Raw genomic sequence first — 13,255 nt, forward strand, 5'->3', positions numbered from 1 at the left:
TGATGGACAAGCGTAGGTGGTTGCGCTGTCTGGTGTCGTGGTGGCGCCGACGACTGTATTGCCTATCAAGACGAATGTGTTGGTCGCTCCTAAAAGTGGGATGGCCAAATATGATGGTGTGTGATTCTTGAAAGTGTGCATGCGATGCACGCATAGGATATGCTAAACCGGTTGGTGCTCTCGGCTTGTTGGCGGACGGCTTGATGAGACCATCATATTACAAGGTGTGTGTTGACGCGCACTCGGCACACGTCATCAAGAATTTTTTTTGAACACAATACACACTCAAACACTCATATAAACGCTCATACACTCATCCCTACGAACGTATACACGTATACCCTATCTTTATGAACATCTACGTAAGACTGAAGCGACATATCATCTTAGATTTGAAAAGTCATCGTATATGCCTCGCCGTCGACATTTCACTGAATGTCATCGTCGGAAATTGTAGAGTAAGTCTAAAAATAATGCAAACACTAGAACTTAAATCAAGATGGACCAGGATACAATTGTTCCTTTAACTATCCATCGAATTAGTATAGAATTTAGAGACTTTTTTTTGGAGACTAGACACAAGGTGTGATGGATTCCATACCGAGTCCAACTCGCGACAGGAGCCACCCTAGTCACGAGTCCACCCTAGTCCCAAATACGAGAGCTCACCGGCCCCGGTAAATATGTGATAGATATCTCCCCGAGTCCACCCTAGTCTCGGCCTCACCGGCCCCAATAAATATCCCCGGTTCCCCAGCCTAGCCCAGAACGTGAAAAGCTCCCGTCTTTCGATCGCTATTCCGCCGCCGCCGCTTAGTCTTCGTTGCTAGTTTCATTTCGCATCCCAAACTTCTGATCAATGGCGGCTGAGGAAGGAGAGAAGAAGATGATCATACTCAAGAGCTCGGACGGTGAGGAATTCGAGATCAAGGAGGCGGCCGCCATGGGGTCGCAGACCATCCGCCACATGATCGAGGACGGCTGCGCGGACAACGGAATTCCGCTTCCCAACGTCAACGCCAAGATCCTCTCCAAGGTCATCGAGTACTGCAAGAAGCACGTCCAGGCCAACCCTAAGCCGGCCGACTCCGACGCCGCCGGCGACGCTAGCTCCTCCGCCTCTGCTGCACATGAGGAGCCTGCTGCCCCCACGGAGGATCTCAAGAGCTTTGACGCCGAGTTCGTCAAGGTCGACCAGGCCACCCTCTTCGACCTCATCCAAGCTGCAAACTACCTCAACATTAAGGGAATGCTGGATCTTACTTGCCAAACTGTTGCCGACATGATCAAGAGTAAGACTGTTGAAGAGATCCGCAACACCTTCAACATCGTCAATGACTTCACGCCCGAGGAGGAGGCGGAGATCCGCAGGGAGAACCAGTGGGCTTTTGACAAAGAATAGCGACATCTGCTGCGTTGAGTACTTGAATTAGTGCTTAAGTAATCGTCATGTTTACGTTTTGGAGCTATTCTTTTACTACTACGTCGTAGTGTTTGTTATAATTCTGGAGTAGGTAGTGGGGTCGTGGAAAAACGTATCGTGGTCAGTGGTTATTGTTTGGAAACTGAATTGGTATTGTCTAATACTAGAATAGATGTGTTTTGCTTGGTAATATCATCCTTAGCTGTTATGCATGGCGTGTGATTTGAGACTAACAAAAAAAAACATGATGCCATGATATATATCAAATTCTTTTGACTTGGGCTCCCGACATTTCTATCTAATATAAAAAAATTGACATTTATGCGACTGCTGGAAGTAGACATGACAAATTGATGATTTCAAGGAAACTTGAGCTGTGAGGGTTGCAATTTTTTTGAGTGATTTTTTTTTTAATTTGTAGGGATGGTTTAGCTGTGCAGTTTCCCTCGCAGACTCTCACAAACGCAGCGCTGCTCTTCCCACCACATCCCCTCACAACAGACAGCACACATCGTCCAAAGGTTTAGTGTTGGTGAATGAAACAATTAAATCATTACATTGGCCAAAGTTTCTTTCATATAAAACAACTTTCAGGACCATAGGATAGTGCTCTGTGTTGCAATGGGGAATAAATATTCTAATATGTTAGCTCATGATTTACCTGTACATTTTAACGTGATTGCATAATTAAATGCTTATCAAATCCAACCCTTGATTGTGTAAATAAATAATTATCAAATCCTACACATGATTGTGTACAAAAAACATTTATGCTACTAAGTAAATTAAGGTGGAATTAGTGCAAACTGTAAGTAAATTAAGAAAAGTGGTTGGATGAAAAAAGTCTCGGAGGTACTCATACGATAGGATGTACATGTGTGCCTTCTTAGAGGTAAGTGAATGTGCATATATATGAGCATCGGCGCTTACACTGTGTTAAGAAAAAGCTTTCCGACTCGCAAAAAAGAAGAAGAAAAGAACATTTGATACACCCCCTTGGAGATGGTCTCTAGCTAGGTACTATCCACTACAGGTGCAATATATGCATAGAGGAAACGGTCACATTGATAGTTCGAACGGCTTGAGAGAAAGCAAGCACTACAAGTAAACCAATTTTCATCTTGTGTTCATGCCTATGCGGTTCTATCGGTCACACACCGTCTAAGGCGATAAGCCGTGCGTTTGGTGTACGGTGAAACTGTGATACTCGACGTATGTCCATGTAATTGATTTTGGAAATCATATAGAGGATGTTGTTTTCATGATGAATAATAGTACTACTAATTACTGAAAGCAGAAAACATAAGAGGAGGTGGGGGGTGGGGGGGGGGGGGGTAGGGCACAAAATTGGCATGGGATATAACAAGTAAATGCCACATGGGTACATAAAATATTCCATCCTAACTAAAAAAAAAGAAGTAATGAATTATTTATCTCTAAAATGCATGGAAATTATGGAAAATGGCTCTAATAATTTGTACCATGAAAAAAAATGTGTGTCACTTTACCAGCAAAAACAAGATAGTAGACCAAGGAATCTCCATATTCTTCTGTTATACATTTTATGGCATGGCAAATTCACTTCCATAGATTTTTTGAAGACCTTGGAAATTCTGGACACAATATAAACTGTGATGTGAGAAAATTCATAGATTTTGCACAATAAAATTTGACATGCTAATTTTAAAAGAAAAAAGAGCTTGCAATTGTAGCCTCAAGTAAAAAATTCGATTGTCAAAATAACAATGATTTTGCTATGGACAACGCACAAATAAATTTGCTATCCGAACAATTCTGGAAGTGTAGTATAAATGTTAAGTGTGCTCATGGCAAAATCATGAGAAAATTTTACATGGGTAGTTGCAACTATTATTGAGTCTAACTAATATAATTTCCATGACCTAAATACTAAGATTGTGATGCTACGGACGGTAAAACTACCATGATGGCTAATTAGGTGAAACTACCATGATGCTGAAACACATGGCTAATTAGGTGAGATGGCTAATTTAGTTCTCTGAAAACATGGCAACTTTGGAAATGTGTAGTGTACCCTGAAGAAGACACAAGCATAGTGTATGAAACATGATTGGTTGGTGAATTGATTAATTAATTACAATGTCAACCGTAAATTAAAACATGGCAGTTTTAGTTAAATTGCAAAATTTAGGTAAGATGGTAAATTTAGTTCTCTAAAATTTGGGCAACTTTTAAAAAATCAGTATTGTATGTACCCTGAAGAAGAAACAAAGCAGAGCAGATCAAAATTGACTGGTTGACCTAAAATTGATTGATTACAGCAACAACACTAATTGACCTGAGAAGGGAGGGAAAAGTGACAGTCATGACCTTCAACGGAAGCCGACGTCATCGTCAAGCCGGCCTAAGACAGTCAGCGCGGGCGCGGGAAGCTCAAAGGGTTCGCCTCCCAGATCCCCTCCGTCGCAAATCATCCTATCCGCCGCGAGCACTAGCCAACACAAGTGAGAAATCCCTCACCACTTCACTTTTTTTCCTTGATGGTCGGCGGCACTGGTGGAAGCCCTGGCGGCCGCATCAGGTTGCCTTCGAGCAAGCATGCAACACATGACACAAAGGCCAAAAGATCTAGCCACATCTTGGAGCCATGGCGATCGATGCAGCCGTGGTACCGCGGCCTCCTTTGACGTGCTCGACGAGCACATCTGTCTGCACATCAAGAGGTGTTGGGAGGCCGATGAGGAGCTCATCGCCCTAGAGAAATCAGTAGCAACCGGAGAAGAAGGTGTCACCGACCGCCTCGCCGCCCCTAAGTTCTACCTAGGCGACAACAAGTGACCATTTATTTAGGGATGAATTTCTTGGAAATATGAGCAATTTACCATAGGATTTTATTACAGGAAAAACTAGGAAAAACATAACCAATATAACAACAACGAAAGAAGGCAAGCTATATAGAGATGAGAAGATACAAGACATGCACACGTAGGATCCAGAAAAGAGCATATGTAAAACCGTTCTACAAAGATAAGGTATCATATGGAGTAATGAGTAGAAACGGAACATATCTAGCAGAGAAACTATAACAAAAAGGTGTGATAGGAATTCAAAGAAGAAGCACAAAAGTACGTACTGAGTTGCAGCAGCAGGAGCATTGGTGTTGGCGTTGTCGTTGGCCATAGTACCGAAGAGGTGGTCGACGTCGGGGAAGAAGTCGTCGTTCGGGAAGAGATCGTCGGAGTCCGTGATGGAAGCCAGTAGTCGCGCTGAGCGCTCCCCAAAAACCTTATCGCCCTTCTCCCGTACAGGACTCGAAGAGTAGGAGTTTCGGAGGCCTACTGTCCCGACGAATGGTGCACGCCGCAGGACGGGATGAGGAAGAACGTAGCAGCAACACAGAGAGAAGAAACCGGTGGCGAGTGGGAACTTCTTATGCGTCGTATCTCTGGAGAGGAGCGACCTCTCTTTTATAGGCGCGGGAGAAGGAGACGAGAGGCCAGCGACGGGATGTGAAGCGAACAAACGCAACCTCGAAACTGCAGCATGAGCTTTCAATATCCACTATAGCAGAAAACGTTCAGCTTTTCCCGAATGGCCTTTCATATACCAGTCGTGCGTGGCAAAATTTTAGTTCGGCTCGGCTCATTCCCGCAACCCGCGGCGCGGCGCGGCGCGGCGTGACGAGGCCAGGCGGGCGGCGGAGGAGGAGGAGCGCGCGTGTATGTCTCTCTTGTTCTCAAACTCATACATGTGTGAAAACATCCTCCCCTATAAGGAGGTCCAACTCCCACTAAACTAGCGATGTGGGACTAAACATTTCCACCTCTTGCCTTGCACAAATGGGCTGCGTGGGCCTCTAGGATTTATTAGGAATTTCTGAAATTACATATTGGGCTGACCCATATATACACAAAATTCCAGCAATCCCCCACCAGATCCCAGGGGCACACAAAATTTGCCTATGGTTCCAAAACACTGTTTTATATACCGATACTACAGTGGAGACTGTTAAGTTGAACTTCCACCTAGAAATCTATGCTACACTAGTAAGCAACTTAAACAGTGGACTAGGCCTTGAACTGCAAGTTTTCTGCGAATCTAGCTTCACACAGATCCTTGACCGATACTAGGCTGCCGTGGGACTTCCCCGCGGATGGAGCTTATGCGTCATACTCCGAGACCTTTCGTGAGTATACTAGAGAGCACCCTACTCTCATAGATTGCGACGTTTAACAATCTGACTCATATAGGTATGTTCTTCAAAAGATGTTCTGCAGGACAACATCTCTGCTTCAGTAAACAACTTAGAACATATTAAGATGTATATCAACCTGCCATGCAGTTCAGGAAAGTATTGCATCTTCATGGAGTGGTATCATTAATGATAAGGACACTTTCCTCTCAGTTGACCAACAGCTTGTCTTCCACATCTAATTCACGGGATCTCCGATCACAAAGAATAGGTTACCACTGTGAACAACTCAAATTGTGGGTCTCATACTCATCTCCCTCGATGCATTATCTATCACATTACGTGATAGACCCTTAGTAAAAGGATCTGCCAGATTTTTAGATGTTTGGATATAGTCCAATGCGATAACTCCGGAGTTTATCATTTTCCTGACAGATTTTAACCTTCTCTATATGTGTCTTGATGACTTCATGTTATCCTTAGAGCTGCTCACTTTCGTGATCACAGTTTGATTGTCGCAGTTCATAAGGATTCCAGGTACTGGTTTCTCAACAACCGGCAAGTCACTTAAGAGCCGACGAAGCCAATCTGCTTCGACCGAAGCTGTATCCAGTGCTGTGAGTTCTGCTTCCATTGTTGACCTTGTTAAGATCGTTTGCTTGCAAGACTTCCAAGAAACAGCGCCACCTCCAAGAGTGAATACATATCCGCTAGTGGCTTTTATCTTATCAGCATCAGAGATCCAGTTTGAATCACTATACCCTTCAAGCACCTTTGGGTTTCCAGTATAGTGAATTCCATAATTCGCAGTGCCTTTCAAATAACGCAAAACTCTCTCTAGAGATTTCCAATGCACATCTCCTGGTTTTGAGACAAACCGACTCAGTTTGCTAACAGCAAAAGAGATGTCAGGTCTTGTAGCACTAGCTAAGTACATAAGCGAGCCAATAATCTGAGAATATTTCAATTGATCTCTAGCAAGTCTTCGATTCTTTCGAAGCAGCACGCTCGCATCATATGGTGTGGGAGAGGACTTGCAGTCACTATACCCAAAGCGACTCAAGATCTTTTCCACATAATGAGATTGACGCAATGTAATCCCACCATCTTCGTCTCTCAACAACTTGAGGTTCAGAATGACATCGGCCACTCCTAAATCCTTCATCTCAAAACATTGAGATAGGAAATCCTTGACCTCTTTAATAACATTCAGATTTGTTCCAAAAATCAGTATGTCATCAACATACAAGAAAAGGATAACTCCCTCGCCCCCACCATGGCGATAGTACACACATTTATCAGCTTCGTTTACTACAAAGCCTGCAGTAGTCAGAGTTCTTTCAAATTTCTCATGCCACTGCTTTGGTGCTTGCTTAAGTCCATATAGAGATTTCAGCAACTTGCATACTTTCCCTTCCTGACCATGTACTACAAACCCATCTGGTTGTTCCATGTAAATTTCCTCATCCAACTCTCCATTTAGGAAAGCAGTCTTAACATCCATTTGATGAACGAGAAGGCCATCTGAGGCGGCTAATGAAAGTAGTACTCGAATAGTGGTCAGTCGAGCCACGGGTGAGTAAGTATCAAAGAAGTCTTCACCTTCCTTCTGGGTATAACCTTTCGCCACGAGCCGTGCCTTGTACTTTTCGATAGTACCATCTGGCCTAAGCTTCTTCTTGAATACCCATTTGCATCCTATAGGTTTGCACCCATAAGGACGATCAGTGATCTCCCAAGTTTCATTTGCCAAGATGGAATCCATCTCACTACGGACTGCCTCCTTCCAGTAGTCAGCATCTTCAGACGCATAGGCCTCTAAAATAGAACTCGGAGTGTCATCTATGAGATACACAAGAAAATCATCACCAAAGGACTTTGCAGTCCTCTGTCTCTTGCTCCTGGTAGGAACTTCATTGTTCTCCTCCACAATATTTTCAAAGTGTTCCATCAAAATGATAGGTTCAGTAGATGTAACTAATTCATGGTTTGATGAATTAGGCATCTTCTGATTAGATGAGGTAGATATATCCTTCATGGGAAAGATATCTTCGAAGAAAGTCGCATCATTCGACTCCATGATTGTACCGACATGCATGTCAGATACCTCAGATTTTACAACCAAGAATCTATATCCAATGCTATGAAAAGCATATCCCAGAAAAAACACAATCCACAGTTTTTGGTCCTAGCTTGCGCTTCTTTGGGATTGGCACATTGACTTTTGCCAAACAACCCCAGGTTCGTAGATAAGAGAGTTTTCACCTTTTCTTTTCCCATTCCTCGAATGGAGTTATCTCTTTGTTCTTTGTGGGAACTCGATTTAGGACATGACATGCAGTCAATATCGCCTCCCCCCACCATGCCTTGGAGAGACCCGATGTGTCTAACATGGCGTTAACCAAATCAGTTAGAGTACGGTTCTTTCTTTCGGCTATCCCATTTGATTGAAGTGAATAGGAAGGCATCCTCTCATGGACTATACCATGTTCCGCACAAAAGGAATCAAATTCATTTGAGAAATACTCTCCACCACGATCGGACCTAAGCCTTTTGATCTTTCGATCAAGTTGGTTTTCTACTTCAGCTTTATAGATCTTGAAAAAGTTCAAAGCCTCATCCTTAGATTTTAAAAGATACACTCGGCAGTATCTAGTGGAGTCATCAATTAGTGTCATGAAATATTTCTTTCCACCTTTTGTCAAAATACCATTCATTTCACATAGATCTGAATGTATAAGTTCTAGTGGTGCAAGATTCCTCGTTTCGGCAGTCGTGTGAGACTTACGAGGTTGTTTGGCTTGCACACAAACTTGACACTTAGATCCCTTGATGGTGTTAAAGCTAGGGATTAAGTTCAATTTGACTAGTCGCGACATGCAACCAAAGTTAATATGACAAAGACGTGAATGCCACACATTTAATTCACTATTGTTGTAAACATGATTAACAACTTTATTGCAAACGTCTGCCAAGGATAAACGGAACAGGCCTCCTGACTCGTAGCCCTTACCAACAAAAGTTCCATACTTGGATATTACAAATTTATTAGACTCAAAGACAAGCTTGTAGCCATCTCTACACAAAAGAGGTCCAACTCCCACTAAACTAGCGATGTGGGACTAAACATTTCCACCTCTTGCCTTGCACAAATGGGCTGCATGGGCCTCTAGGATTTATTAGGAATTTCTGAAATTACATGTTGGGCTGGCCCATATATACACAAAATTCCACCAGAATCTGTAGGGCGAAGTATGTAGTTCATTTTGTATGCACTATGGTGATGAACAACATGTTCTTGCCCAAAGTTTTATTTAAATTTGTATTTATTCTACCTGAACGATGACATTACCGTAAAAACATTTTGTGGTATACCACAAACTGCTTTTGCGGGAGTTTATTTTGCACGGTCTGCTAGAGGTGCTCTTAGATGATCATATTTGCTTCTCTAAAAAAGAATTGTTTCTTACTGATCCTTTATAGAGGAATATAAATAGTCTTTTGCCAAATTCATTTATTTTTTGACCATTGGCATAAACTTCACTATTATATTATTTTATTAAACAATATCTTGATCACATACTTCCCCAATTCTTCGCTAAGAAAAACGAACCAAAGATAACTAAAAAAATAACACACTTAGGACCTCTTTGATTCATAGCATTTCGAAAACATAGGAATAGAAAAAATATAGGGTGAAAGTGGCATGACCACTTGAATCCTATAAAAAAAGAATCCCTTCCTTCTCCTCCGGGGCTAGAGGACAGGAGCGGAGGGCGATGGAGCGCACGCGGCCGCGCACTTTCATCGCGGCCCGCCGGGAAGCCGGCCGATTCCTGGCCTGTGGCTGTCGGCTGTGCCATGCCCCGCATCGCTTCTCCGCCGCCAGCCTACCTACACGTGGACGGAGGTGATACGCTGCTTTTTTTTTGGGGGGGGGGGGGGAAGATAGGGAATATTGCTTTTGGAGGCCTTCTTTTGGTAAATTCAAAGTTCATACTTTCACATTCAAAAGATATTAAAAATAAATACAGATATACATGGAGACCTAATATAGGAATATGCGTGTAATTTTTTAAAACAAAATGTATTGAAATGAGGCCTGTATAAAAAAAATCAAATTTAGGGCTTTTTCAACACATGGTAATGTTCATTCTTAGAGTCCGGAAATTTGGCTTTTATTGTGGCTATCATTGTTATTTTGACAATCGATTTTTTTACTTGAGGCTACCATTGCAAGCTCTTTTTTCTTTTAAAATTAGCATGTCGAATTTTATTGTGCAAAATCTATGAATTTTTTCACGTCACAATTTATATTCTGTTCAGAATTTCCATTGGCTTCAAAAAATCTATGAAAGTGAATTTTCCATGCCATAAAATGTATAACAGAAGAATATGGAGATTCCTTGGTCTACTATCTAGTTTTTGCAGGTAAAGTGACACACTTTTTTTTCATGGTACAAATTATTAGAGCCATTTTCCATAATTGTCATGCATTTTATAGATAAATAATTCATTACTTCTTTTTTTTTAGTTAGGATGGAATATTTTATGTACCCATGTGGCATTTACTTGTTATATCCCATGCCAATTTTGTGCCCTACCCCCCCCCCCCACCTCCTCTTATGTTTTCTGCTTTCAGTAACTAGTAGTACTATTATTCATGATGAAAACAACATCCTCTATATGATTTCAAAAATCAGTTACATGGACATACGTCGAGTATCACAGTTTCACCGTACACCAAACGCACGGCTTATCGCCTTAGACGGTGTGTGACCGATAGAACCGCATAGGCATGAACACAAGATGAAAATTGGTTTACTTGTAGTGCTTGCTTTCTCTCAAGCCGTTCGAACTATCAATGTGACCGTTTCCTCGATGCATATATTGCACCTGTAGTGGATAGTACCTAGCTAGAGACCATCTCCAAGGGGGTGTATCAAATGTTCTTTTCTTCTTCTTTTTTGCGAGTCGGAAAGCTTTTTCTAAACACAGTGTAAGCGCCGATGCTCATATATATGCACATTCACTTACCTCAAAGAAGGCGCACATGTACATCCTACCATATGAGTACCTCCGAGACTTTTTTCATCCAACCACTTTTCTTAATTTACTTACAGTTTGCACTAATTCCACCTTAATTTACTTAGTAGCATAAATGTTTTTTGTACACAATCATGTGTAGGATTTGATAATTATTTATTTACACAATCAAGGGTTGGATTTGATAAGCATTTATTTATTCAATCACGTTAAAATGTACAGGTAAATCATGAGCTAACATATTAGAATATTTATTCCCCATTGCAACACATGAGCACTATCCTATGGTCCTGAAAGTTGTTTTATATGAAAGAAACTTTGGCCAATGTAATGATTTAATTGTTTCATTCACCAACACTAAACCTTTGGACGATGTGTGCTGTCTGTTGTGAGGGGATGTGGTGGGAAGAGCAGCGCTGCGTTTGTGAGAGTCTGCGAGGGAAACTGCACAGCTAAACCGTCCCTACAAATTAACAAAAAAATCACTCAAAAAAATTGCAACCCTCACAGCTCAAGTTTCCTTGAAATCATCAATTTGTCATGTCTAATTCCAGCAGTCGCATAGATGTCAATTTTTTTATATTAGATAAAAATGTCGGGAGCCGAAGTCAAAAGAATTTGATATATATCATGGCATCATGTTTTTTTTTGTTAGTCTCAAATCACACGCCATGCATAACAGCTAAGGATGATATTACCAAGCAAAACACATCTATTCTAGTATTAGACAATACCAATTCAGTTTCCAAACAATAACCACTGACCACGATACGTTTTTCCACGACCCCACTACCTACTCCAGAATTATAACAAACACTACGACGTAGTAGTAAAAAAATAGCTCCAAAACGTAAACATGACGATTACTTAAGCACTAATTCAAGTACTCAACGCAGCAGATGTCGCTATTCTTTGTCAAAAGCCCACTGGTTCTCCCTGCGGATCTCCGCCTCCTCCTCGGGCGTGAAGTCATTGACGATGTTGAAGGTGTTGCGGATCTCTTCAACAGTCTTACTCTTGATCATGTCGGCAACAGTTTGGCAAGTAAGATCCAGCATTCCCTTAATGTTGAGGTAGTTTGCAGCTTGGATGAGGTCAAAGAGGGTGGCCTGGTCGACCTTGACGAACTCGGCGTCAAAGCTCTTGAGATCCTCCGTGGGGGCAGCAGGCTCCTCATGTGCAGCAGAGGCGGAGGAGCTAGCATCGCGGGCGGCGTCGGAGTCGGCCGGCTTAGGGTTGGCCTGGACGTGCTTCTTGCAGTACTCGATGACCTTGGAGAGGATCTTGGCGTTGACGTTGGGAAGCGGAATTCCGTTGTCCGCGCAGCCGTCCTCGATCATGTGGCGGATGGTCTGCGACCCCATGGCGGCCGCCTCCTCGATCTCGAATTCCTCACCGTCCGAGCTCTTGAGTATGATCATCTTCTTCTCTCCTTCCTCAGCCGCCATTGATCAGAAGTTTGGGATGCGAAATGAAACTAGCAACGAAGACTAAGCGGCGGCGGCGGAGGCGGAATAGCGATCGAAAGACGGGAGCTTTTCACGTTCTGGGCTAGGCTGGGGAACCGGGGACTAGGGTGGACTCGTGACTAGGGTGGCTCCTGTCGCGAGTTGGACTCGGTATGGAATCCATCACACCTTGTGTCTCGTCAACGTGTCTACTAGTCTCAAAAAAAAGTCTCTAAATTCTATACTAATTCGATGGATAGTTAAAGGAACAATTGTATCCTGGTCCATCTTGATTTAAGTTCTAGTGTTTGCATTATTTTTAGACTTATTCTATAATTTCCGACGATGACATTCAATGAAAGGAGACGTTTTTGTCGACGGCGAGGCATATACGATGACTTTTCAAATCTAAGATGATATGTCGGTTCAGTCTTACGTAGATGTTCATAAGGATAGGGTATACGTGTATGCGTTCGTAGGGATGAGTGTATGAGCGTTTATATGAGTGTCTGCGTGTGTATTGTGTTCAAAAAAATTCTTGATGACGTGTGCCGAGTGCGCGTCAACACGCACCTTGTAATATGATGGTCTCATCAAGCCGTCTGCCAACAAGCCGAGAGCACCAACCGGTTTAGCATATCCTATGCATGCATCGCATGCACACTTTCAAGAATCACACACCATCATATTTGGCCATCCCACTTTTAGGAGCGACCAACACATTCGTCTTGATAGGCAATACAGTCGTCGGCGCCACCACGACACCAGACAACGCAACCACCTACGCTTGTCCATCAATATGTTTTTGTCGCCGAGGCTCTGTTGTGCCATGCCGTTGAGACCCATCGTCATCACCAGTGTAGAAGCAACACCGCACCTCCTCTTGTCACCTCCAGCTAGCATCAGCTACAAAACGGTGCCCTCAAGAAGGAAGACGGCCGTGAATACACTGCCATTAATCCCAGATCTAGGGTTTGCCCCGGAATAGCCGGACCAAGCTGATAACGATTGCAATCGACGATGCCTTCGATAAGGGGATGACGCCAAAGCGCCGCCATCGTCCGCCATGACTGAGGTCGACACGATTTTCACCGGTAAACGTGCCATCCCGATCCCGTAATTGACTGGATCCGTGCGGATCCATGCAGTGAACAACGACATAGTCAA

The 13,255-nt window shown here is 42.9% G+C and overlaps 2 protein-coding genes across 2 annotated transcripts; one reads left to right on the forward strand and one right to left on the reverse strand.

Moving 5' to 3' along the window:
- The first annotated feature begins 859 nt into the window (after window positions 1–859).
- LOC123397284 (SKP1-like protein 1) lies at window positions 860–1,402 on the forward strand. The gene has a single exon (XM_045091894.1). It carries the CDS (start codon window positions 860–862, stop codon window positions 1,400–1,402), a length of 543 nt encoding a protein of 180 aa, XP_044947829.1.
- Window positions 1,403–11,545: 10,143 nt separating this feature from the next.
- LOC123397286 (SKP1-like protein 1) lies at window positions 11,546–12,088 on the reverse strand. The gene has a single exon (XM_045091895.1). It carries the CDS (start codon window positions 12,086–12,088, stop codon window positions 11,546–11,548), a length of 543 nt encoding a protein of 180 aa, XP_044947830.1.
- Between the last annotated feature and the right edge of the window lie 1,167 nt (window positions 12,089–13,255).

Source organism: Hordeum vulgare, chromosome 5H (assembly GCF_904849725.1).
Source record: "Hordeum vulgare subsp. vulgare chromosome 5H, MorexV3_pseudomolecules_assembly, whole genome shotgun sequence".
Lineage (NCBI taxonomy): Eukaryota > Viridiplantae > Streptophyta > Magnoliopsida > Poales > Poaceae > Hordeum > Hordeum vulgare.

Excerpts from the sequence above, each read along its gene's own strand:
- LOC123397286 (XM_045091895.1), bottom strand. The coding sequence starts at position 12,088 with ATGGCGGCTGAGGAAGGAGAGAAGAAGATGATCATACTCAAGAGCTCG.
- LOC123397284 (XM_045091894.1), top strand. The coding sequence starts at position 860 with ATGGCGGCTGAGGAAGGAGAGAAGAAGATGATCATACTCAAGAGCTCG.